Here is a 26,660-nt window from a genome sequence, read left to right on the forward strand (position 1 = left end):
CACACACACTGCCCAGAACACCCCCTCCATACTGCCCTGAACACCCCCCCCCCCACATATTGCTCTGAACACCCCCTCCCCCCACACACTGCCCTGAACACCCCACCCCCCAACATACTGCCCTGCACACCCCCTCCTTTCCGCTTGTCCACCGCCTCAACGAAAGACACCTTCTCGTTTAGAACACAGGTCCATCAGTGCAAACAGCACTTCAGCACCTCGCCCAAGTGTGAGCCAGACAGACTGTTCAACCGCGTGGGTTTCCACAGACAAGCCTGATCCTGTTCTCAAACTCGAGGTGCACATCCTGCAGGGGTTACAAGAGAGGGAGGAGAGAAAGGGGGGCGGGGGGAGGAGAGGAGAAAGGGGGGGGGGGAGGAGGGAGAAAGGGGGGGGAGGGAGAAAGGGGTGGAGAGAGAAAGAGGGAGGAGAGAGGAGAGGGGTGGAGAGAGAAAAGGGGTGGAGAGAGAAAGAGAGAGAGGAAGAGAGAGAAGTGGAGAGAGAAAGAGAGGAGAGAGAGAGAGAATGAAAAGGACTTGCATTTATATCATGCCTTTCATGTTGTCAGGAAGGCCTAAAGTGCTTTGCAGCCAATGAAGAACTTTTATGAAGTGTAGTCATTGTTGTAATGTAGGAAACGTGGCAGTCAATTTGCGCACAGCAAGCTCCCACAAACAGCAATGTGATAAATGACCCAATAATCTGTTTTTGTGATGTTGGTTGAGGGATAAATATTGGCCAGGACACCGGGGAGAACGCCCCTGCTCTTCTTCGAAATAGTGCCATGGAACTATTTGCCATATTGCCAACATCACTAAAAAAGATGATCTTGTTGCTGTTCGTGGGATCTTGCTGTGCATAAATGGCTACCATATTTCAAGACAAGCCTGTTCTCGAATATAAAATGGGTTCAGTTCGATGCAGAAGCAGCCACGGAACTTCTCTCAAGTGTCTGGCTGTTGGAGAGATTTAACTCGTCTTGTAGCCTTCCGTGGGCCCCAAGCCAAAGGCACTCACAGGACAGTCTATCGGACATAAAGCTGCTGTTCGTTGACACTTTGACCTTGTCTAAAGTGACCCCGGGAACGGGAGTAGCGGCAGACATCCTGTGTTGCTTACCCCCCGACTCTTCAATCGAGCAAGGACACCCAACCCCCCTCCGCACCCCAATCGAGTGAGTGAGTGAATAATTGTGTTCAAGGATTCCATCCTTCTCACATCAGGAGTCTCTATTAATCTATATTAAAAATAGGCCAATGCCCTGGGATTTTTTTTTAAATGGATGTAAGCCAATCATTCTTAGAGTAAGCTATTGTTTCAGTGACTTAATAAACAACTGTTCAAAATCATGGAGGGGATTTGATTAGAAAAGAAAGAAAGACTTGCATTTATATAGCGCCTTTCATGACCACCGGATGTCTCAAAAGCACTTTACAGTCAATGAAGTACTTTTGAAGTGGAGTCACTGTTGTAATAGAGTAAATAAGGAGAAGATGTTTCTACTCTCAGGAGGGTCGGTAACCAGAGGGCACAGATTGAAGATAATTGACAAAAGAACCAATAGGGAGAAGAGAAGATTTTTTTTATAAACTCAGCGAGTTATGATGATCTGGAATGCACTGCCTGAAAGGGTGGTGGAAGCAGATTCAATAGCAACTTACAAAAGGAATTGGATAAATACTTGAAAAGGAAAGATTTGCAGGGCTATGGGGAAAGAGCAGGGGGAGTGGGACTAATTGGATAGCTCTTTCAAAGAGCCGGCACAGGCGCAATGGGCCGAATGGCCTCCTCCTGAGCTGTCTGATTCTATATTTTTCCATTTAAGTCCTTCCTCATCTTGAGTGAGCAGTTCCAGACGTGTACGTGACCCTCTGGTACATCACCCCCACCCCCCCCTGCTCTCTCCCCAGAGCCCTGCAGATTGTTTCTTCTAGTATTGATCCGCTTCCCTTTTGAAAGTTCCTATTGAATCTGCTTCCGCCGCCCTTTCAGGCCGCGCACTGCGGGAGGGAACACAAGTCATACTCACATTGCTATGGGAACCAGGAGTTGGTGGCTGCTCCGGAACAGGACGAAGCCAACGTAGCAGACCCAGATGTTGGTGGTGGTGTTCATGAGGAACAGAAGTCCGGCTTGCAACGCCGTGATGATGAAAATCACCAGCTCCGCCCACAGCGACCAGCGCAGCGTCACGTGCCCCACTGAGAAAGACGCAATGGCACCTGCCAACGAGACGAAGGAAGCCAACTGAAAAACCTCAGAGCACGAGACCGTACGAGGATCAGACAGGAGCAATGAGGTTTGGGGGGGGGGGGGGGGGGGGGGGGGGGGGGGGAAGTGGAGGGAGGAGGAGTTGCAGAATCCGAGAGTGACACTCGCAGTAGAATCATTGGCTTTTATTTTCAAAGCTAGGTCACTTTTCTCTAGAAAAGACAAGGCTGAGGGGAGACCTGATAGAATTCTTTAAAATTATGAAAGGCTTTAATAAGGTAGACGCAGAGAAGATGTTTCCACTTGCGGGTGAGACCAGAACTAGGGGCCATAAATACAAGATAGTCACTAATAAATCCAATAGGGAATTCAGAAGAAACTTCTTTACCCAGAGAGTGGTGAGAATGTGGAACTTGCTACCACAGGGAGTGGTTGAGGCGAATAGTATAGATGCATTTAAGGGGAGGCTAGATAAATACATGAGAGAGAAAAGAATAGAAGGTTATGCTGATAGGATTAAATGAAGAGGGGTGGGAGGAGGCTCATGTGGAGCATGATCAGAATAGCCTATTACTGTGCTGAAATTTCTATCTAAAAAGTGAAAATCTAGACAGTAGATTGCTGATGTAGCTTGTCCGCATACTGTGTCAGCCATAGCTCAGTGGGCAGCACTCCCGGCTCAGAGTCGGAAGGTTGTGGGTTCAGAGACTGGAGCACAAAATCCAGGCCGACACTCCAGTGGAGTACTGAGGGAGTACTATAGCAAAATACTGCAGATGTTGGAAATCCGAAATAACAACAGAAAATGCTGGAAAAACTCAGCAAGTCAGGCAACATCCGTGGAGAGAAATTTGAGTTGACGTTTCGGGTTTGACCCTTCTTCAAAACTGGAGAGAAAAGGAACTAGATCGAAGGCAGGGCTGCGATCGGACAAAAGAATTAAAGAACCAAAAGAAGTAAAAGAGATTAGAAGCTAGACGAGATGGTAATAGGCTGTGATTAGGTGTAAAGTGTACTGGCAGGGCAAAAGATAGCTGCCAGGTGTGAGAGAGAAACAAAAGGAAAGGGGGGGGGGGGGGGGGGGAAGGAAAGGAGTGGAAAAATATAAGTGAAAATGAAATAGGGGCCGAGGTTATGATCTGAAATTGTTGAACTCGATATTGAGACCGGAAGGCTGCAGACTGCCTAATCGGAAGATGAGGTGCTGTTCCTCGAGTTTACGTTGAGCTTCCGTGGAACAGTACAAGAGGCCAAGGACGGTGAGGTCCGAGTGGGAATGGAGCGGTGAATTGAAATGACAGGCGACCGGAAGCTCGGGGTCACCCTTACGGACTGAACGGAGGTGTTCCGCAAAGCGGTCACCCAATCTGCGTTTGGTCTCCCCAATGTAGAGGAGACCGCATCGTGAGCAGCGAATACAGTATACTAGATTGCGAGAAGTACAAGTAAATCGCTGTTTCACCTGGAAGGGGTGTTTGGGGCCCTGGACAGTGGGGAGGGGGGAGGTATAGGGGCAGGTGTTACATCTCCTCCGCTTGCACAGGAAGGTGCCAGGCGAAGGGGAAGGGCTGTTTGGGGTGATAGAGTACTGAGGGAGTACTGATGGGTCCTCGGTTTATCGTCTCACCCAAAAGATGTTACCTCTGACAGTGCAGCACTCCCTCAGCACTGCACTGGAGTGTCGGCCTGGATTTTGTGCTCCAGTCTCTGGAGTGGGGCTTGAACCCACAACCTTCTGACTCCAAGCTGGGGGCTGAGACGTTAAACCAAGGACCCATTTGCCCTCTCAGGTGGACGTAAAAGATCCCATGGCATTATTTCAAAGAAGAGCAGGAGAGTTCACCCGATGTCCTAGCCAATATTTGTCCCTCAAACATCACTAAAACAGATTATCTGGTCATTATCATATTGTTGTTTGTGGGAGCTTGTTGTGCACAAATTGGCTGCCCTGTTTCCTACATTACAACAGTGACTATACTTGAAAAATACTTAATTGACTGTAAAGCACTTTGGAACAGTCCAAGGTTATGAAAGGCGCTGTATAAATAGAAGTCTTTACATTCACGTGTGTGGGGAGAATGGGGTCAAATTGAATGTTATTAGATTTAACTTATTTACTGTTTGTGAATCCCACATGTTGAAAGTTAGTAAAATGGTGCCAAGCACAGCCTGGTGAATTTGCTTTAGGGCGTGGAGGGATCTGTTTATATCTCTGGCTCTGAAATCTGGGCAGCCAAGATTACAAGTGTCATCACTTTACAGCAATGTGTTTCCTGGTATTTGTGACTACAGGAACATTGGATTCCTCTATGCTGTAGTGCTGGTAATGATCATGTTGTTCCAAGTCAATTCTTGGTTTGGGTGAATGTGTTTGTCCAACAATTGGGTTTCTCAGACTCTAATTTCTTGCTCAAACTGGCAGCCTCGGTGATGTAAACAAGTTGCTTTGGCAAGTTCGCCGATCTGGACCAACGTGAATCTAAGGGTTGCAACTCAGCCAGAACCAAACCTTGGAGTAAATAATCTTGCTTCTTCCGCTCCAGAGGTAGAACTCTGAAAAACGTTGACATTTCCCAAAGTTAAAGGTCTCAAGATTTTTCTCTTACTGCTGTCAGCAAGGCGGGCTTTGATGGCAAGGAAATGGAAGTGGTGGAGGAGTTTACACACCCAGGAATTTCTACAATCAGCAAAGGGGGAGGTGAGCAAGAAAGGAAGAAAGACTTGCATTTATATAGCACCTTTCACAGCCTCTGGACGTCCCAAAGCGCGTTACAGCCAATGAAGTACTTTTGAAGTGTAGTCACTGTTGTAATGTAGGAAACATGGCAGCCAATTTGCGCACAGCAAGCTCCCACAAACCGCAATGTGATAATGACCAGATAATCTTGTTTTTAGTGATGTTGGTTGAGGGATAAATATTGGCCAGGACACTGGGGAAAATGCCCCTGCTTGTCCTCATAGTGCCGTGGGATCTTTCATGTTCACCTGTATATTGTTTCAGCTGTAAATAAATCTTAAGTGGTTTAGCCTGTATGGATCAGTATAGCAAGGGCTTTATTTTCCACCTTGAGGTGATGGCAGAACATGGTGGGGATTCCATGTATTCTCCAATAAATGACCTACCACAACTTAAGATTAGTCATTATACCAGAGCTCCCCTAACCAATGCATGGCTGGTCTAGATTCATAAGGGACTCGGTCTGCTACTGTAAACTGCTGTCTAGCCATGACCACAAGAGTGCAGGTTGGGACACAAGCTGAACTGCAATGGTCGTTCTGCTATGTGCCTTGGACAATTAATCGCAACCCCTGGGATTTAATAGAGGTGTTCAAAATTATGAGGGGTTTTGATAGAGTAGATAGGGAGAAACTGTTTCCACTGGCAGGAGGGTCAGTAGCCAGAGGACACAGATTTAAGATAATTGGCAAAAGAGCCCAGGTAGATTTTTTTTTTTTTTTTTATAAAAACACAGCGATTTGTTATGATCTGGAATTCACTGCCTCAAATGTTAGTGGAAGCAGATTCAATAGTAACTTTCAAAAGGGAATTGGATATACACTTGAAAAAGGAGAAATGTGCAGGGCTATGGGGAAAGAGCAGGGGAGTATGACTGATTGGATAGCTCTTTCAAAGAGCTGGCACGATGGGCCGAATGGCCTCCTTCTGTGCTGTATGCTTCTATGATGGAACAGTAGATTCTGGTGGCCCTGAAAGTCCGCCATTATGATATTGCGCTGTATGATGCTGTATTGGAACCGTAGATTCTCGTGGCTCCCTGAACTGTACACCCTCCTGCCTCACACATCATTCCCGAGGGCTGAGGGGAACATTTTTTAAATCCCATACCTAGCAGCGTTGCGGCTGCATCCACGCCTCCATTGTAGACGCCCCTGCTTTCCCTGGATGGGTAGATGTTGTCCCACAGGATTTGCACATAGTAGACCACCAGGTAATAGCCGGTGGAGTTAAAAACCCACCACAGAGACCACAACTTCAACGGTGGCGATCGGACCGTGTCTGCAAAGAGAAGCAAAGACAGGGAGTGAGGATCAAGAGGAGCCAGCTTCTCACCGCATGCGATTATAGCTCAATTACAGAGCACAAAATCACGCTCAAAGTTATAGATTCACTTCAGAAAACTCTCCTTAGATCAACGAGTTAATAACTATTCATCAGAGGCATATTGCTTATTACTACACTAGTATCAGCCAGTGGTTCAGTGGGTAGCGCTCACGCCTCGAGTCAGAAGATCGTGGGTTCAAGTCCCACTCCAGAGATTTGAGCCCCTAATCAGACTGACACTCCCAGTGCAGCACTGAGGGAGTGCTGCACTGTCAGAGATGAAGTGTTAAACTGAGGCCCCGGCTGCCTGCTCAGGAGGGTGGACAAGATCTCAAGGCACGATTTTGAAGAGGAGCAGTGGAGTCCTGGCTAATATTTATTCCTCAACCAACATCACAAAAACAGATGATCTGGTCATTATCACATTGCTGTCTGTGGGAGCTTTCTGTGCGCAAATTTGGCGGCCGCGTTTCCTACAGTACAACAGTGACTACACTCCAAAAATACTTTAATGGCTGGGATATCCCAAGGTCGTGAACAGTACTATATAAATGCAAGTCTTGCTTTCTAAAACCCAACTTGGATAACTTCCTCGGCACGCTGAATGCAGCAGCACAGGCCAGGGTACAGCAGCTCTACTTGGGCTCAAAGCTAAACCACAAGAACCTCCCAGACCATAAAATCATTCCCATTATTCTAAACACTTAACAAATCTCAAGCAGCTGATGAGCGCCACCTGCAGTACCACTCTGATTGGCAGTTCACTTTCTTAAATGGAGGAACCAAGGTGAAGGGTCAAAGCTCAGTGAAGCGCACCATCGAGGTCGAAAAGAGCAAGGGCGAGGACAAAGTAAATCGGTCAGCGATTAGGAGATGCAAAACTCGGGTTGTACAAAGAAGGAAAGACTGAGGGAAGTAAGGAGCTCCACCTGGAAAAGAATTAGGTGTTGCCAACCCTCCAGGAATTGAAGATTAATCTCCAGGACACTGCTGCAAACAACCTGGGACAAAAATAATTGGGGCATTAAAAAATGTGCGTTCTTTTTCATTTGCTTTGAACACTTTTGTTAATTGAGTTATGAAAATATTGGAGATGGGGGGGAAAATAAGGCTGTTTGACTGACAGTCAAGAATCAGCCAATCGGGTAACCAAGAGTTTGTTCGCTTTCCAATTGGCGGAGGAAGGCGACGTGCCGGCAGGAGGTACATGTCGGGCGACCAATGGTGGAAGCGTGGGGCAGTTGGAGGTCATATGATGAAACCTCCTGGAATATATCCAAACAGAGTTGGCAACCCTAGAGTTGGAGGTGATGCAATGGTTTAGGCACCCTGAGGATGTGGAGAGAAGGAAGAGCCACAGAGCCGAGGAGAAAAACCACAGTAGAACTAGTGAGCTGTTGTTGTCTACATTGGGTTTGGCTGTTGATTTGTGAGCTACTGACAGTGGCAAGAGAGGAGAGTGGGAAAGCACAACTGTGAAACCTGATCAGACGGTGCAGTTCACAACAGTTGAAAATGATACAACTATATAATATAACACCTCAGGAAGGATGTATTGGCCTTGGCGGTGGTGCAGCGCAGATTCACCAGAATACCAGGGGTAAAAGGGTTAAATTACGAGGACAGGTTTCATAGACTAGCCTTGTATTCCCTCGAGTAAAGCAGATTGTGGGGTGATCTAATTGAGGTGTTTAAGATGATTACAGGAGTTGATAGGGTAGATAAAGAGAAACTATTTCCTCTGGTGAGGGGAATCCAGAACAAGGGGGCATAACCTTAAAATTAGAGCTAGGCCGTTCAGGGGCGATGTCAGGAAGCATTTCTTCACAAAAAGGGTAGTGGAAATCTGGAACTCTCTCCCAAAAAGCTGTTGAGGCTGAGGGTCAATTGAAAATTTCAAAACTGAGAGTGAGAGAGTTTTGTTAGTTAAGGGTGTCACGAGATATGGAGCAATGGCAGGTAAATGGAGTTAAGATACAGATCAGCCACGATCTAATTGAATGAAGCACTTTTGAAGTGTAGTCACTGTTGTAATGTAGGAAACACAGCAGCCAATTTGTGCACAGCAAGGTCCCACAAACAGAAATGTGATAATGACCAGACCATCTGTTTTTTAGTGATGTTGGTTGAAGGATAAATATTGGCCAGGACACCGGGGAGAACTCTGCTCTACTTTGAAATAATCACTTGGGATCTTTGACGTCCACCTGAGAGGGCAGACAAGGCCTCGGTTTAACGCCTCATCCGAAAGACGCCACCGCTGACAGTGCAGCACTCCCTCAGTACTGTACTGGGAGTGCCAGATTAGATTAGGTTTTCAAGTATCTGGAGCAGGACTCGAACCCACAACCTTCTGACTCAGAGGCGAATGAGAGTGAACATAAAAAAGGGGCGTCCACTAACTTTTGAGCTCCAGGATCATTTTCGCCAGTGCGGTTTCCCGCCAGTGCCATCTGCGTGGGGCTTTTGGCTTCTCGGTCACCAGCGTGACGGAGGTGGCGTGCGTGGCATCTGCCTCGGATTGGATGGCGCCATTGGCTTCCAGCGCCTGCCTGTTAAAGAACATGGTCCGTCTGGGCCTCTTGAGGAAAAGGGTCAAGGTGAAGGCGAAGGTCACGAACCCTAGGGAGACATAATTCAAGGTGCAGAAGGGCACGTCCCCCAGAGTGACAAAGAGCTGCCCCAGCACCGAGCTGACAAAGACCCCCATGAGCACGGAGGACCGGGAGTAGCTGGCCACCTTCTGGTATGACAGGGGGCTGACCAGGGTGAAGATGTAGGAAGAGTAGGCCACCCGGGCGGCCATGGTAATTCCGTAGAAAAACTCCATGAATTGCATCTGCAGCACTGTGGTTCCAAATAGCAACAGCAGCCAGATGGCGACATGACTGAGACTCTGCAGGATGAGGACCGGCTTGTAGCGGAGGTAGTCAGTCAGCAAGAAGATGGGGACCAGCACTGACATGTAGGCGTACGACAGGACCGGCGTGATCTCATTAGTGAGCTGGAAAAGGAACACCAGAAAAAGAAAAGGGGTTTAGAACAGTCTTCAATGACAATGTGCATTAATATAGTGCCTTTAACGTAGTAAAAAGATCCCAAGGCTTTTCACCGGAGAGTTATCAAGCAAAGTTTGACACCGAGCCGCATAAAGGAGATATTAGGACAGGTGATCAAAAGAAGTAGGTTTTAAGGATGAGAGAGATAGAGAGGGGGAGAGGTTTAGGGAGGTGAATTCCAGAGCTTAAGGCCTAGGCGGTTGAAGGCACAGCCGACAATGGTGGTGTGAAGGAAATTGGGGATGCGCAAGAGGCCAGATTTGAAGGAGTGCAGAGATCTCAGAGGGTTGTAGAACTGGAAGAGGTTACAGAGATAGAGGGGGGCAAGGCCATGGTGGGATTTGAACACAAGGAAGAGAATTTTCAATTCTAAATAAGCCAGTTCCTGCATCTCTCAAAATTAACCGACTATCTGTGTGTTTACGTGTTTATAATCAGTTTCACTCTTTGCCTTTATGTAATCTGTCTTTTAGCAGCTGTGAAGGTTAAACCAGTCTGTTATCTAATTGATGCAAGTGTGAATGCAATTCTCTAAACCACTGCTCAACACTGATGAATTCTCTCATTAAACAGTGGGTGCCGGGTGACCAAGAATTTGGTAAAAGAGGTGGGTTTTAAGTAGGGTGTTAAAGGAGGAGAGGTGGAGAGTTTTAGGGACAGAATTCCAGAGCTTAGGGCTAGACGGCTGAAAGCATGGCTGCCAATGGTAGGACAAAAAATGGGAAGGGGGAATGTACAAGAGGCTGGAGGCAGAGGAGGTCAGGAAAAGGGCTGTGGGGCTGCAGGAGGTTACAGAGATGGGGAGGAGCGAGGCCGCGGAGGGATTTACTCATCAGAATGAGAATTTTAGATTGGAGGCATTGCTGGACCAGGAGCCAATGTAGATCAGTGAGGAAGTGGGGGATTGGGTGAATGGGACTTGGTGTGAGTTAGGATACATGCAGCAAAGTACTGGATGAACTCAAGTTTACGGAGGGTGGAAAATGGAGGTGACAAAAGCATGGATGAGGGTTTCAGCAGCAGATGAGCTGAGGCAGGGGCGGAGACAGGCGATGTTACAGAGGTGGACGTAAGCGGACTATGTGGTGGAGAGTATGTGTGGTTGGAAGCTCAACTTGGGTCAAATAGGTCGTCAAGCTTCTGAACAGCCGGGTTCAGCCTGAGACAGCGAGATGGAGTTAGAGGTGGGATTACAGAGTTTGTGGCATGGGAGGGAATTGCACCTCATTCAAGACTAGATAGGAGGGTACAGTAGCATAGTGGTAATGTCACTGGGATAGTAATCCAGAGGCCTGGACTAATGATCCGGAGACGCAAGTTCGAATCCCACCACGGCAGCTGGGGAATTTAAATTCAGTTAATTAATTAAATCTTGAATTAGAAAGTTAGTATCAGTATTGATGACCATGAAACTATCAGATTGTCGTAAAAACCCAACTGGTTCACTAGGTCCTTTAAGGAAGGAAATCTGCCGTCCTTACCTGGTCTGGCCTATATGTGACTCCAGACCCACAGCAATGTGGTTGACTCTGCCCTCTGAAATGGTCTAGCAAGCCACTCAGTTTTACCAAACCGCTATGAAAAATAATAATAATAAAACCAGACGGACCACCCAGCATCAAGCTGGGCACCGGCTTCAGACACAACAAAGGCACACCCAGTCGTAGCACTATGGGAGTACCTTCACCACAAGGACGGTGGCGGTTCACCACCACCTTCTCAAGGGCAATTAGGGATGGGCAATAAATGCTGGCTTTGCCAGTGACGCCCACATCCCAGGAGCGAATAAAACAAAATGTCGGGGTAGCAGTCTGACAACAGAGAGAGGTGGTGGAGAGGTGAAACTGGGTGTTGTTGGTGTGCATGTAGAAGCTGAACCCACGTCTGCAAATGTAGTGAGGAAGAGAGAGGGTTAAGGATAGATCCTTGGGGGACTCCTGAGGTAACGATGTGGGGGCAGGAAGGGAAGCCATTCCTGGAGATGCTCTGGCTACGATTGGATATGCAAGAGTGGAACCAGGTGAGGGCAGTCCCATCAAGGTGCACAACAGAAGGGAGGTGTTGGAGATGGATGGTGTGGTTAACCGTGTCGAAGGCTGCAGACAGGATGAGGAGGGATAGTGCACCTCTGTCACGGTCATTTTGGTGCGGTGGGTGGGGCAGGAACCTGACTGGGAGTGACAGCATAGATTTTGTGCCTTTGGTGTAGGACTTGAACCCACAACCTGCTGACTGGGAGGCGCGAGTGCTACCACTGAGCCACGGCTGTCACTGAAGGAGCAAGTATGGTGGCAACTGGCCTACAAAGCGGAGAGAGAGAAAAATAAACAGATGTGAAAAAACGGCAGCACCACTTGATTTGGATGACGCCACTTTGTACAGCTTTGAGTTGGTGGTGAATGGAGAATGCATGGTGATTGTTAGAATGATTTAGGCCGTTACACAGAGGTTACAGTGACAGCTACTGTTTGTTTAAAAGAATAAAATTAATTCTATATGAAGCGGAAAATAGGTCAAGAATAGGACCTTTGATCCAGATACTAGTTTGATGGGTTTTATCTGTAAGCTGACTCAGGCTTAGCACTCTGATTCCATGCCTTTCACAATGTAACAGTTCGTTAATAATCTCTAATCTTCACACCAACCCTGCTCTCATTCACCTGGCAATTATTACACAGGAATTCTTCCACAACAAACTCGGACCGGTTCACCAGGATCCTGTGTGTCGCTCCAAAGTTCACATAATTCCTCATTGCCAATTCCCCCACACCGTCACCTCCAAATTCTCCAAGTCACACACAATCCTGACTTGGAAATCTATCGCGGTTCCTTCATCGTCGCTGGGTCAAAATCCTGAAACTCCCTCCCTAACAGCACTGTGGGAGTACCTTCACCACACGGACTGCAGCGGCGGCTCACCACCACCTTCGAGTGCAACTAGAGATGGGCAATAAATGCTGGCCTTGCCAGCGACACCCACATCCCATAAACAAATAAAAAATAAAATTCCTCATTGCCAATTCCCCGATCTCCCCCACCGTGCCCAAATAATTTTCCATTGGCAATTCCACATATTTCCCAACTCCCACATAATTCTCCATTGTCCTGCTCCCCAAGTGTCTCCTTCCCACAGTGCCAACACTTGTCTTAGTGCAGTCTGTGAGACGCTTGCCCAAGTGGCCACTATTCTTGTGACGCTCGATGCTGAATCTTGAATATTTGATTGTGGGGGGTGGGGGGGCTGTAATCACACACAAGCCTGACTAATCGTCACCCAGTGTCCACACCTGCACACTTTCCAGCAGGGACCACAGGATACTAATCAGCACAAAGCGCCCTGGATGAGGTTTTTCTCCCTCTTTAGCACAGGAACAATGCGTACAATTACGGCAGACCCCTCACTCCTGGCCCAACTGAGATCAGCTAGCTTGGCACAAACCAGGGATTGACCCTGCCTGGTGTCTCGGTGGTATCTATTACTCAGTAGCGTATCAGTTGATAACTTAATTTTAGGTTCACGGAATCATGCGGCAGAGAAGAGGACCATTCGGCCCATCGTGCCTGTGCCGGCTCTTTGAAAGAGCTACCCAGTGAGTCCCACTCCCTGTAAATCTTTCCTTTTGAAATAGATGTCCAATTTCCTTTTGAAAGTAACTATTGAATCTGCTTCCACCACCCTTTCAGGTAGCGCATTCCAGATCATAACAACTCACTGTGTAAAAAAAAAAACCTCCTCTTCTACCCTCTGGTTCCTTTGCCAATCACCTTCAATCTGTCCTCTCTGGTGACTGACCCTTCTGTCACTGAAAACAGTTTTTCCTTATTTACTCTATCAAAACCCTTCAAAATTTTGAACACCTCTATTAAAATTAAAAACTTATTCAGAATGCATCTGCTGTGCATAAACTGACTAATCCCACTTGCCTACATAACAAAATTGACTGCACTATGAAAACAAGTTGTACCTCGGTTATACAACATTCTATGAGAGGATGACTACTTAACTTCCATTCTGAATGTTGACCTTCCCATTGGTAACAGATTGGGATTTTTTTCGGTTAACCATTGCCATCATTATTTGCTTCCTTTGCCCTTCATGAAAGGACCAACATACCCCTTTTTAATAAAAATGTGCATTATATATTCTGTCTTGCAACCAGCCGTTTCCAATTGGTAGGGTGAGGTGCGAGAGAGGTATGCCATTGTGAAATCTTTGCTAAGTGATGAGTGAATGCAGGCCGTGAGGAGAGTTAGCTATCGCCCAGCACCCAGCCTTGCTGCACGAGGCGATAGAGAACACTGCAAGGTTTAGATCGGCCGAGGGAGGTTTATCCCAAAGCTCATGAGCGGAAATATTGTATGTAATATTGTACAAGTCCCTCATACACAGATAAGAAAGAAAAAGTAAAAAAATTGCATTTCTATAGCACCTCTATAGGGCCTCAGGATGTCCTAAAGCGCCTTACAGCCAATTAAGTACTTTTTGCAGTGTAGTCGCTGTTGTAATGTAAGAAACGCGGCAGCCAATTTGCACACAGCAAGGTCCGACAAACAGCAATATGATAATGACCAGATAATCTGATTTAGTGACGCTGGTTGAGGGATAAATTTTGACCAGGATATCGGGGAGAACTCCCCGTGCTCTTCTGTAGTGCCGTGAAATCTTACGTCCACCCGAGAGGGCAGACGGGGCCTTGGTTTAACATCTCATTTGAAAGATGGCCCCTCAGACAGTGTAGCACTCCGTTAGTACTGCCTAGATTATGTGCTCAAGTCCCTGGAGTGGGACTTGAACTCACGACCTTCTGACTCAGAGGCCCACCGAGCCACAATAGGACATATGCCAAAGGGCTTTATTGGCGTAAATAGCTAAATAACTGGTTATTTAAAAAAATTCTCTTTTCAATTGGACTAATGGTGGGGGCACTGCGAAGTCTCAATTGCAGGGTGGTGTACCATAAAAATTATTGGTATAATTGTATAATACATGCAGGATCGATCACCTTTCTGGGATTGTTATGTACTGTCTATTGGTACAGTAGGCTATGCTGTCTTTCCTACCTCGCTCTCCTCCTTTAAGACGCTCCTTAAAACCTACCTCTTTGACCAAGCTTTTGGTCACCTGCCCCAATATCTCCTTATGTGGCTCGGTGTCAAATTCTGTCTGATAACGCTCCTGTGAAGCGCCTTGGAACGCTTTACCTTTTACTATAATATCAATAAATTTTCTGTCAGCTGTGGCTCACTGAGTAGCCCTCTCACCTCCGAGTCAGAAGGTTGTGGGCTTGAGTCCCACTCCAGAGACTGGAGCACAAAAATCTAGGCTGACTCGCCCAGTGCAGCGCCGAGGGAGTGCTACACTGTCGGAGGTGCCGTCTTTCGGATGAGATGTTAAACCGAGGCCTCGTCTGCCCTCTCAGGTGGACGTAAAAGATCCCATGGCACTATTTCAAAGAAGAGCAGGCGAGTTATCCCCAGTGTCCTGGCCAATATTTATCCCTCAATCAACATAACAAAAACAGATTATCTGGTCATTATCACATTGCTATTTGTGGGAGCTTGCTGTGCGCAAATTGGCTGCCGCGTTAGTGACCACACTTCAAAAGTATTTCATTGGCTGTAAAGTGCTTTGGGACGTCCGTTGGTCGTGAAAAGCGCGATAGAAATGCAAGTCTTTTTATTTACTACGTTAAAGGTGCTATATAAATGCAAGTTGTTGTTGTTACGGACTTTGCTAAATACGACCAGTTTGAATCCACTTTGGGAAACCCACTTCACTTTACACTTTAATTCCCCGCCCAACTTCCACTTTGATTTCTCTGTCCTCGACCTCCTACCCCGTTACAATGACGATCAATGCAAGCTTGAAGAACAGCACCTCATCTTTCGACTAGGCACTTTACAGCCTTCCGGCCTCAACATTGACCTGGATTGTGCAGTCAGCAGCAAATGCACTTACACTTGCCGACAGTCTTCCGATGGGCTTGTGCACTGGAACTTGCTGTGATTAGAAAGCCATTTTGGCAGGGGATCAAGGACCAGTGTGAACAAGGCAAGCAACTGTGTACCACCTTAACCAATCAGAATGAAGAATCCTTACTGAGGCACACAGAGCCTGAACTTGGAAGTGTCAGTTATGTAGAAAGCAAGAGAGAGGGAACAGAAGATGGGATTGAGAGATAAAAAAGAGACAAAGAATTTATTAAATTCAATTTTTAATCTTTTTAATATCTCCAACAATAATTAAAATCTGAAGGAATGAGATGCCACACTTGTAAAAGTTAATTTTCCATGTCAGAGAGGTTGTTTGGCTGTAATTAAGACTTATCACGCCATTAATATTTACTTACACAGGAATGGACAAGCCTCAACTTTTTCTGGCATTAGTTTAGTGGGTAGCTATCACACAAGTACAGCAACCTCATGCCGTTCCATGTATTTCAATGCAGAATCTCTCGACGAGATACTGATATAGCAAAACTTCTGGAGGAGCAGGGCAACTCAGACAGCAACTTCCTGGTTTCCGCGTTTAACTGCACGTGCAGTCACCGGAGGTTGATGTCAGATTTACATTTTAAAGGTGCAAAAAAGACTTACAAGGATGATACCAGAACTGAGAGGTTATAATGATCAGGAAAGACTGAACAGGCTGGGGCTCTTTTCCCTAAAGAAGAAGGTGATCTGATAGAGATCTTTAAAATTATGAAGGGGATCGATAGGGTAGACGTGGAGAAAACTAGGGGCCATAAATATAAAAGATAGCTACTAATAAATCCAATAAGGAATTCAGGAGGAACTTCTTCACCCAGAGAGTGGTGAGAATGTGGAACTCGCTACCACAGGGAGTAGTTGAGGCGAATAGTATAGACGGTAGTATAGAAACACTTAGACGGTAAAGAGACCTACATCAGAATGCTGTTCATAGACTACAGCTCAGCATTCAACACTATCGTCCCCAACAAGCTGGCCACCAAACTCCACACTCTTGGCCTGAACACTTCCCTTTGCAACTGGACCCTGGACTTCCTAACTAACAGACCCCAGTCTGTCAAATTAGGTAACCACACCTCCCCCGGTTGTGTGCTGAGCCCCCTCCTCTACTCCCTCTTCACCCACGACTGTGTGGCTGTTCATGGTTCCAACACCATCAAGTTTGCGGATGATACCACGGTGGTAGGCCAGATCACCAACAACGATGAGTCAGCCTACAGGGAGGAGGTCCAGCACCTCGTGAAGTGGTGCGCCGATTACAACCTGGCCCTTAACATCAAGAAAACCAAGGAAATCATTGTGGACTTCAGGAAGTCTAAAGGCGGAAGACACACCCCCATCCACATCCATGGGGCTGTGGTGGAAAGGGTGGACAGCTTTAAGTTCCTCGGAGTCCACATCACGGAAGACCTCTCCTGGTCCCTCAATACCTCCTCTTTGGTGAAGAAGGCCCAGCAGCGCCTATATTTCCTAAGGAGGCTGAAGGGATGTAACCTGTCACCCCTGATCCTCTCTAACTTTTACCGCTGCACAATAGAGAGCATCCTGACGAATTGTATCACAGTGCGGTATGGCAGCTGTAGCTCCTATGACCGGAAAGCCCTGCAGCGGGTAGTCAAAACTGCCCAACGCATTACCGGCACCCGGCTACCGACCATAGAGCACATATACCAGAAACGCTGTTTACGGAGGTCACTGACCATCATCAAAGACCCTACCCACCCCAGCCACAGTTTGTTCGCCCCCCTGCCATCTGGGAGATGCTACAGATGCAGTCGCACCCGTACGACCAGATTTAGGAACAGCTTCTTTCCCAGGGCTGTCATCCTACTGAACTCCACAAATAAACTCTAAAGCCTGCACATCTGCCAATGCACTTTATTATGTTTATGTTTATGTTACAAGTCAAATGACTGTTAAATGTCTTAATCAAAATGTACACTCTCGGGAGCCGCAAGCTTACATTTCGTTGTACTGCACTTGTGCACTAACAATGACAATAAAGTTGATTATTATTATTATTAGATGCATTTAAGGGGAAGCTAGATGAGTGAGAAAGGAATGGAAGGTTATGCTGATAGGGTGAAATGAAGAGGGATGGGAGGCGGCCTGTGTGGAGCATGTTTCTGTGCTATACTTTCTATGTAATATAAATAAGTATAAGGTGGTGCGTTTTTGTATTGTAGGTAATGCTACGTAAAATGGAGGGCAGCAAAACTCCTGTGGAGTTACTAATGAAGCTTCAACTTAATCCTAGGCAACAGGGAGCCCAGCTCATTAAAAAATAACTGCACTGGGGGAGGGGAGGTGACATGCCGAGTGAACTGTGGCAAGTACAACTTCAATGATTTACAACGGCACATTATGATCAAGAAATGCCTCTATCGAGAGGGTGGGGGGGGGGGGGAGAGAGAGAGAGAGAGAGAGAGAGAGGGTGGGGGGGGAGAGAGAGAGAGAGAGAGAGAGAGAGAGAGAGAGAGAGTGGGGGGGGGGAGAGAGAGAGGGTTGGGGGGGGGAAAGAGAGAGAGAGAGAGAGAGAGAGAGAGAGAGAGAGGGAGGGAGGGAGGGAGGGAGGGAGAGAGAGAGAGAGAGAGAGAGAGAGAGAGAGAGAGAGAGAGAGAGAGAGAGAGAGAGAGAGATCTGACACTGATTACCTGACCATGGTAAAGGATAACAAACTGAGAAGAACCTTGACAAGGTACAGACTTAGCGAACATAGGCAGACCAGGCTGCCAAGAGAGGACAGGATATGCTCTCACTGCAGTCAGGGAGTAGTGGAGACAGAGATGCACTTCCTCACAGCCTGTGGAAAATATCAGGGCATCGGAGAATTTCTACCAAAAATTCTCACACATATGCCCTGAATTCAGAAATCTGAATGACAACCAAAAACTCCCATACCTACTGGGGGAAGGAGAGAAGCTGTATAACACTGGCGGCACACTATGTTACAGCTTGCCATGAACAGAGGGACAACCAGTAAACTAAGAAAAGAGCATATATAAATAATGCGAATGTATATTTATACACTCAGGGATATACCTGTTTATACACTGTATGAATAGAACTGCGTTTATGTGTTCAACCATAAATGTATTTTGATGCTTTGGCAACATAAGATGTACCTTATCATGCCAATAAAGCGATTTGAATTGAATTGAATTGAGAGGGGGGGGGGGAAAGAGGAGAGAGAGAGGGGGGGCAGAGAGAGGGAGGGGGGGGAGAGAGAGGGGGGGGGAAAAAGAGAGAGAGCGCGAGAGAGAGAGAGCGCGAGAGAGCGAGACGAGAGAGAGCGAGAGCGAGAGCGAGAGCGAGAGCGAGAGCGAGAAGAGAGAGGGGGGAAAGAAAGAGAGAGGGGGGAAGAAAAGAAATTCTTTTATATGCCTCTTCTCACAAAACTGAAATCACTTCATTGTGGGATGACTGTGCCCTCCCCCAATCGACTACTGAATCAATTTATATTGTTAGACTGAATCGTGTTTGTTAAAGAAAGAAAAAAACATTCTTTTATACAGCACCTTTCATGATCTCAGCACGTCCCAAAATGTTTTACAGCCAATGAAGTACTTTTTGGAGTGGTCACTGTTGTAATGTAGGGAAACACAGCAGCCAATTTGCACACAGCAAGATCCCACAAACAGCGCTACGATAGCAGCCAGATCACCTGTTTTAGTGATTATGGTTGTGGGATAAATATTGGGCAGGACACTGGGGATAGCTCCCCTGCTCTTCTTCGAAACAGTGCCACGGGATCTTTTACGTCCACCTGAGAGGGCAGACGGTTTAACGTCTCATCCAAAAGCCGACACCTCCGACAGTGCAGCACTCCCTCAGCACTGCACTGGAGTGTCAGCTTGGATTTTGTGCTCAAGTTTCTGGAGTGGGAATTGAACCCACAACCTTCAGACTCCGAGGTGGAAGTGCTACCTACTGAACCACAGGTGACACGTAGAAATGCAAGTTCTTTCTCTACTTCAGCCCTTGAAAGGAAGTCGGATGGAACCTTACACAGGAGGTATGTAAAATACTGACTGGAATGGAAAAAGTTAACCCTGAGCACTATTAAGTGTTAATAAAATGTTTAACAAGGGAAAATCACGACTGCAAAACAAGGCCACGTAGGTACAAACTGATAAAAGGCAACTTGAGGACTAAGGTGACGAGACACTGCGTAACACACAGAGCGATCAATACTGGATGGGGAGTGGGGGGGCTGTTTGTGATGACAGTGAGTTGGGTGGGCCGAATGGCCTCCCACACTTTTATGAACAAGGGATCGATGCACATCGGGACCACATCGGGAGATGTATTTACCCACTGAACCTTAGAGGCAACCAAAGGCGGTGGGGAGTGAGAGGTTGGGGGCGGGAGGGCCGTTTATATTTTTTCCAGAATGGTCACTGTGGTAAACCACTGTTACCGTTAACAACAGTGTAACAATAGTGAACGGTTGTGATCACTGTATACACTGTTGTTATCGCTACACAAGGTTACCTCTCGCCACGCACACTGCTATACCTGGGCTTACTTCAGCTGACTCCGCCCATGGCTCCGCCTGCTTGCCCAGGTATAAAGGCGATCGCTTGGCTAGTATTCTCCCTTGTTGGAACCGATCGCCCACGAGGGTGGGCTCTGTTATTTAGCCAATAAAAACCTATAGTTACTATCTTAACTCGTCGCTTTTCATGGAATGAATTGATAGGTATATCAGTCACGTTGAAAGTACGTTTCATAACAGGGTCGTGTGATGGCAAGGGGTCTCGCTGGGAAATGCAGTGCTCTTGGGTATATCTTAGAAACAACAACAACTTGCATTTACACAGCACCTTTAAAGTCTAGAGTCAAACAAAGATTGTGGGGCAGAAATTCCTCCCCAAACGCGTGAGTACGGAAGGGGTACTCACGCGTCTGGCCGGAGGAAATGCCGGTTTTCAGCATGCACAGCGCATGCGCTGAAAACCGGCATTTCCTCTCCTCTAACCCAAGAGTTGAAGAGGCTAGCGCGTGCGCTGTAGGGGGCAGCGCGTGCGTCTTGGATTTCCTCTGTTTTGGGGGATTTGCGCATGTCTAAAGGCCTCCGGTCTTTACGCTTGTAAAAAGCACACGTAAGTATTTATTTTTACAGGTAAGTGGTGTTTTAGTGTAATTTAGAATTTTTTTTTCCCCCACAGGTTTATTATTTTAAAGAATCTACAATAAGGTAAGTTTAGTTTTAGACCCTTTTTATTAAAAATCTATTTTTTTCCAAAAAAAATTGTTTAAATTATTGTTTTTAACTTATTTATACTTAATTTAATGATTGGGATGTTTTTAAATTTTTATTTAAAGTTTAAATAGTGTTTTGGGCCCCCGTAGTTTTCATGAGTTTGACAGTTCTTACTCTCAAACTCATGAATGAACCTTCCCCTCCCCTGATTGGTTGTACAGTGCTCACCTGATCCCAGCCGGCACATCGCACTAACTACGCCGCTGGATCAGGTAAGCACTGCGCGCTGACATCTGAACCGGGCCTGTGACAGGAAATGCAAGCAGGCCCGGGCTTCAGATGTCGGCGCGCAGGGTGAGTGCAGATCGGGGGCTTGCACGCGCGGCAAGCCCCCGACACCAAGTTCTGGGCCAATATAATAAGAGATCAATGATGAACCTTTCCATTAACCACAAAGGTATTCATTCATTCTAAAGTGACGTTGGTGTCAAGAATTCTACTTACGAGTGATTCATGATTCTCCTTCGGCAGCTGTCACACTTCAGACCAACATTCAGTGCACATGTAATAACAAGAGAGATCACACTTCGACTCAACTGCCCCCACAACACACCAACCGTTGTGTTCCAAAGGGGCCGGGATCTTCAGTAATACTTTATTGATATAGCATCCTATAGAATCATTGACCTCCTTCTGTATTCTATCGGCTCATCGAGTCTGCGCTACCTCTTTCAAAGAGCAATCCAGTTTGTCCCACTCCTCCACTCTTTTCCCATATCCCTTCAATTTTTTCTCCTTCAAGTATTTATCCAATTCCCTTTTGAAGGCTCCTATTGAATCTGTATCCACCACCCTATCAGGCAGTGCATTCCAGATCCTAACCACCCGTTACATAAAAAAGTTTTTCCTCATGTCACCTCCGAGTTCTTTTGCCAATCACCTTAAATTTGTACCCTCTGGTTACTGACCCTTCAGCTATTGGAAACCGTTTCTCTTTATTTACTCTGTCTAAAGCATCAAATCTCCTGTTAGCCTGCTTATATTGTCCAAACTTCTTGAGGTGAATTTGGAGAGTAGTGACTGCAGTTATATAGGCAAACCTGGCAGATATTTCACACCACTAACATCCCTCAAACATCGGTGACCCGAAAGCCTGGGAACGCGGTTCTCTCCTCGGTACTGCACAGGAGTGTCAGCATAGATTGTGATCTCAAGCACAGATAGTTCCATCGTGTCAGCTGTGGCTCAGTGGGTAGCATTTTCGCCTCTGAGTCAGAAGGTCAAGTCGCACGCCAGAGACTTGAGCACATAATCCAGGCCGACACTCCAGTGCAGTACTGAGGGAGTGCTGCACTGTCAGAGGTGCCGTCTTTCGGATGAGATGTTAAACCAAGGCCCTGTCTGCCTGCGCAGGTGGACACAAGAGATCCGATGCCACTCTGTCCACGAAGAGCAGGGGAGTTCTCCCCGGTGTCCTGGCCAATATTTATCCCTCAACCAACATCACTAAAAACAGATTCTCTGGTCATTATCACATTGCTGTTTGTGGGACCTTGCTGTGCACAAATTGGCTGCCGCGTTTTTACATTACAACAGTGACTCCACTTCAAACATACTTGATTGGCTGTCACTGTCGGAGGTGCCGCCTTTTGGATGAGACGTTAAACCGAGGCCCCGTCTGCCCGCTCAGTTGGGCATAAAAGATTCTATGTCACGATTTCAAAGAGTAGGGGTGTACTCCCCAGCGTCCTGGCCAATATTTATCTCTCAATTAACATAAAACAGATTATCTGACCATTATCACATTGCTATTTGTGGGAGCTTGCTGTGCGCAAATTGGCCACCGCATTTCCTACATTACAACAGTGATTATACTTTAAAAGTACTTCATTGGCTGTAAAACGCTTTAGAAATGCAAGTCCTTTATTTAAATCCCATTCCTGAACAGGTATTTCTCCAGCTTGCTGTTTAAAAGGAATTATTCAGCGTTCGCACTTGCGGGGGGTCTTATGCACTCATCTATTCAGAGTAAAGCTCCTCCCGTTTCTAGCCTCACTGGAGACTGACTGCTTGAGTTTAACCTCACAATCTCTACCTCTGTAACCTCAGCCTGAGCTGGATTACCAGCATAAATCTATATAACTTGTGCCTCCCAACAACAACTCACATTTATATAGCATCTTTAATGTAGTACAACATCCCAAGGCGCTTCACAGGAGCGTTAACAGACAAAGTTTGACACCGAGCCACATAAGGAGATACTAGGACAGGTGACCAAAAGCTTGGTGAAAGCGCTTTGGGACATCCTGAAATGCACAATATAAATACAAATCCTTTCTTTCTTTTCTTTGCCCCTTACTTTTCAGCCATCGTGGCACTCACCTGCTCCCTGGTGAAGTTCTTGTCCGGTCCCAGGAGGTAAGGGGTGATGAAACTTTCCGCTGGCTTAATCTGAGCCATGAACCCGTAAAAGCACAGGTACAAGACGGAGAACCTCCAGCAGTCTCCCGGCTGCTGGAGGGGCTTCTCCGTGACCTCGGGGTCCATGCCGCTCGACTCTCTCTCTCTCGCACACCCCCTCTGCCCTGCTCCTTGGCCACTCTCGGGTTCTCTCTCTCTCTCTCTCTCTCGTCGTGCTGGCAGCTTGCGATATCACCCGGTGAAGGATTTGACCCGGCTCGTTTGGGTGAGGGCAGTGCCTGCTTTCAGAAAAAACTTTTCAGAAGTAGAAGGGCCCGTATGAGGGCTGGGCGTCCTTGCTGCTGCTTGATCCGCAGGCTGCTGCAGAGCACAAGTGCCATGAACAAAGCAAAGACTGCTCCTCTCTGCCTTGCTGACAGTTAGAAAAGTCTGCAAAGCTCCCAACGCGTGGAGTGCAATATAAACAGGGGTTGTCCCCTCCTCTAAATCTGATACTCCTGAGGAAAACATTGGCTTTGCTGAAGCCAGAGCTTTACAGCTGCTACCCACAAGCCTGTGCACAATGCAGGCTGGGACTTGGAGTCCTCCAGGCACAGTGCCCTGACTCAGAGCAGCTATCAATACAATACAAATCGCTTTATTGGCATGATAAGGTACATCTTATGTTGCCAAAGCATCAAAATACATTTATGGTTGAACACATAAACGCGGTTCCATTCATACAGTGTATAAACAGGTATATCCCTGAGTTTATAAATATATTTTCGCCTTGTTTATATATACTCTTGTCTTAGTTTACTGGTTGTCCCTCTGTTCATGGCAAGCTGTAACATAGTGTGCCGCCAGTGTTACACAGCTTCTCTCCTCCCCCAGTAGGAATGGGAGTTTTTGGTTGTCAGTCAGATTTCTGAATTCACTGCACTACAAGTACCAGAGTGCCCTGCAAACACCAAGGAGGTTGACAGCAGATAGATGTAAACACCCCCTTTCCAGCCTATATTGCCATCAACTGGAGTGGGAGGGTACTTTAACATTGCAGTCCCTCTCAAGCCAGTCTGACAGTTCAAGCTTGCTAGAAATTTGGTGCATTTGTGCCTCTCGTTAGCGGGGGGGAACGATTTTTCGCCCAGGTGCCGCAGCGCTGCTAACGCCTCCCACTAAATTCAGCGGGTGTTTAGTGTCGGCGGTATCCGGTCACGCCCCACTGCGCAGGCGATGACGACATTATCACCGTGCACAGTGCCCCGTTTTCACCCCACCTGCAAAATTGGCAGGAGGCTCGCGGGGCGCTAAGTAAAGGGGAGGTGGCGGGCGGGGATAAAAATAATTCGGCCGACTTACTTGGCGTGGCCCGTTGCCTCTTTGAACGTGGGGTCCGTGCCGCGATCTGGCAGCCCGCCACTCCTCTTGTGTGCTGGGCTGCTGGCACGGCACCCCGCTCCCCGGTGGTCCAGGTAGGGCCCCACAGAGTTGTGGGCTTGGGCCCTCCCCTTTAATGAGGGGAGGAGCCCTTCCATGCGGCAGCGCTACGTGGCCCAGTGCGTAGCGCTGCAGAATGCACCGCCCCGATATTCAGGGTTAGCGCTCTAAGAAGGAAGTGGAGCTTGAATTAGCGCTCCACCTCCCTCTTGAGGCACTAAAACTGAAGTTAGTGATCGCCGGCGCTATTTTTCGCTGGGCGCTAAATTTAGCGACCCAAAATGGTCGCTAATGAATTTTCCCCCTTTGTGCTTTGTATTAGATTTTATTTTTTTTTAGCTTGGCGAAGAAGGTTTTGATTTAACAATTCAGTTGCATTTACAATCAGAGTGGGACAGCTGACTGCAGCTGCCCCAGGCTGTCATATTCCCTGAGACACCTTTAATAGCTGCTTCACCGTCCTGACCCCTCAGGGGAACTGCAACATAGAGAATTGATGCTGACAGGCAAAAGCACCACAAAATGATCAAGGAGGCATTCATCCTTTGTGACCCAAAAATATACCGTAGAACACACAGGCGGGGAGTGTGTTACATAAAGTAAAGCATACAGTCTACAGTGTCTTACATACTGCATAACACAGTCTAGAGTGGGTTAAGGAGGAAAAAATTGCATTTCTCACAACTTCAGGACGTTCCAAAGCGCTTTACAGTGAAGTGTTTTTGACATGCAGTCACTGTTGTAAGGAAACGCACAGCAATGTGATAATGACCAGATAATCTGTTTTTAGTGATGTTGGTTGGTTGAGGGATAAATAATGGCAGGACACCAGGGAGAACTCCCCTGATCTTCTTCAAAATCATGCCATGGGATCGTTTACATCCACCTGAGAGAGCAGGCGGGGCCTCGGTTTAACATCTCATCCGAAAGACGGCACCTCCGACAGTGCAGCACTCCCTCAGCACTGCACTGGGGGTGTCAGACTAGATTATGTGCTCGAGTCTCTGGCATGGGACGATGAACCCACAACCTTTTGACTCAGGCAAGAGTGCTACCCACTGAGCTGCGGCTGGCACTGTCTCGCACAATTAGATACTTACATGTCTAACACACAGGCTGGAGTGTGTTAAAAGGAAGTTACAGTTAACTTCTTAACCTGTAGTTTCTTTATTCAAATTAAATGTTATTTCAAATTCGAATCACACAAAAAATGCCTCTCATTGAAAATGCATTAAAAACTCATTGCTTAACTTGAACCACTCAATTCACGTTGTTGGTTCATTTGTTATACACAGTCCCAACGCAAGTGGACCCTGACCAGTGAAATCTATTGCTTCATTCAAATTCAACCCCAGCAGCAACACCAGCTAGCTGGGTGTGTCAGGGCAGGGCATTGCTGAATGGACGCAGACAACAGTCTGCCAACCCACCAGGATTGCCCTGGAGTCTCCAGGAATTGAAGATTAATTTTACGGACAATGCTGCGATTTTACTCGATTTTACACTTCACTCGATTTTACACTTCACCTGATTTTACCCCTCACCCGATTTTACCCCTCACTTGATTTTACACTTCACTCGATTTTACACTTCACTCGATTTTACACTTCAGTCGATTTTACACCTTACTCGATTTTACACTTCACTCGATTTTACACTTCATCCGATTTTACACTTCACCCGTGGGCCGCGATTTTGCCATTGGTGGCGGGTTGGGTGCGGGTCAGGTGGTCGGCGGGTTCCAGTCCTGCCACCGCTTTCAGCCGGTAAAAATGTGCAATTTTACCCTAATTGGGCCATTGAATCCCTGCGTGCGCGCTCCCCTGGTCAATTAATGGTTTCGGGTCTGCAACTCGCTTCTGCTGATGTCTGTGAGCCAGCTGCATTTAAGGGGCCTTGTTTCATTCTCTCATTATTTGATGGTGGATTTCGCTCTAACAACTGCTGCCATGACTACCTCAAGGGCCAAGGCCTCTCCCCGATTTGATGATGACTCCCTCCATGCTCTTGTGGAGGGAGTCAGAGGGTGCAGGGAGGTACTCTTCCCATCCTCTGGGCGGAAGAAGCCACCACAGCAAACCAAAGCAGTCTGGCTGCAAATTGCTGAGGAGGTGAGCTCCAGATCGTTGTGCACTCGAGCCTGTGTGCAGTGCAGAAAAAGTTTCAATGACCTGGTACGCTCAGGGAAAGTGAGTATAACATCACACTTACCCTCAATCTGCTCCCCATCTCCTCTCATCACCAGCACTCTGCATTGTCAACCTACTCCTGCACATCCCACTTTACCCTT

General features: G+C 47.1%; 1 protein-coding gene across 1 annotated transcript in view; it reads right to left on the minus strand.

Moving 5' to 3' along the window:
- The window catches only part of slc19a1 (solute carrier family 19 member 1), a 53,622-nt gene extending 30,047 nt beyond the window's left edge, over positions 1–23,575 (minus strand). Inside the window, exons 1-4 of the mRNA XM_085985535.1 lie at positions 22,913–23,575; positions 8,678–9,278; positions 6,059–6,229; positions 2,030–2,222 (exon numbers count right to left, since the gene is read on the minus strand). Coding sequence (XP_085841661.1) covers positions 2,030–2,222; positions 6,059–6,229; positions 8,678–9,278; positions 22,913–23,077 — 1,130 coding nt within the window. The 5' untranslated portion in view covers positions 23,078–23,575. The remainder of the gene's footprint in view (positions 1–2,029; positions 2,223–6,058; positions 6,230–8,677; positions 9,279–22,912) is intronic.
- Between the last annotated feature and the right edge of the window lie 3,085 nt (positions 23,576–26,660).

Source organism: Somniosus microcephalus, chromosome 4 (assembly GCF_052327205.1).
Source record: "Somniosus microcephalus isolate GS21.2 chromosome 4, FLI_Smic_1.0, whole genome shotgun sequence".
Classification (NCBI taxonomy): Eukaryota; Metazoa; Chordata; class Chondrichthyes; order Squaliformes; family Somniosidae; genus Somniosus; species Somniosus microcephalus.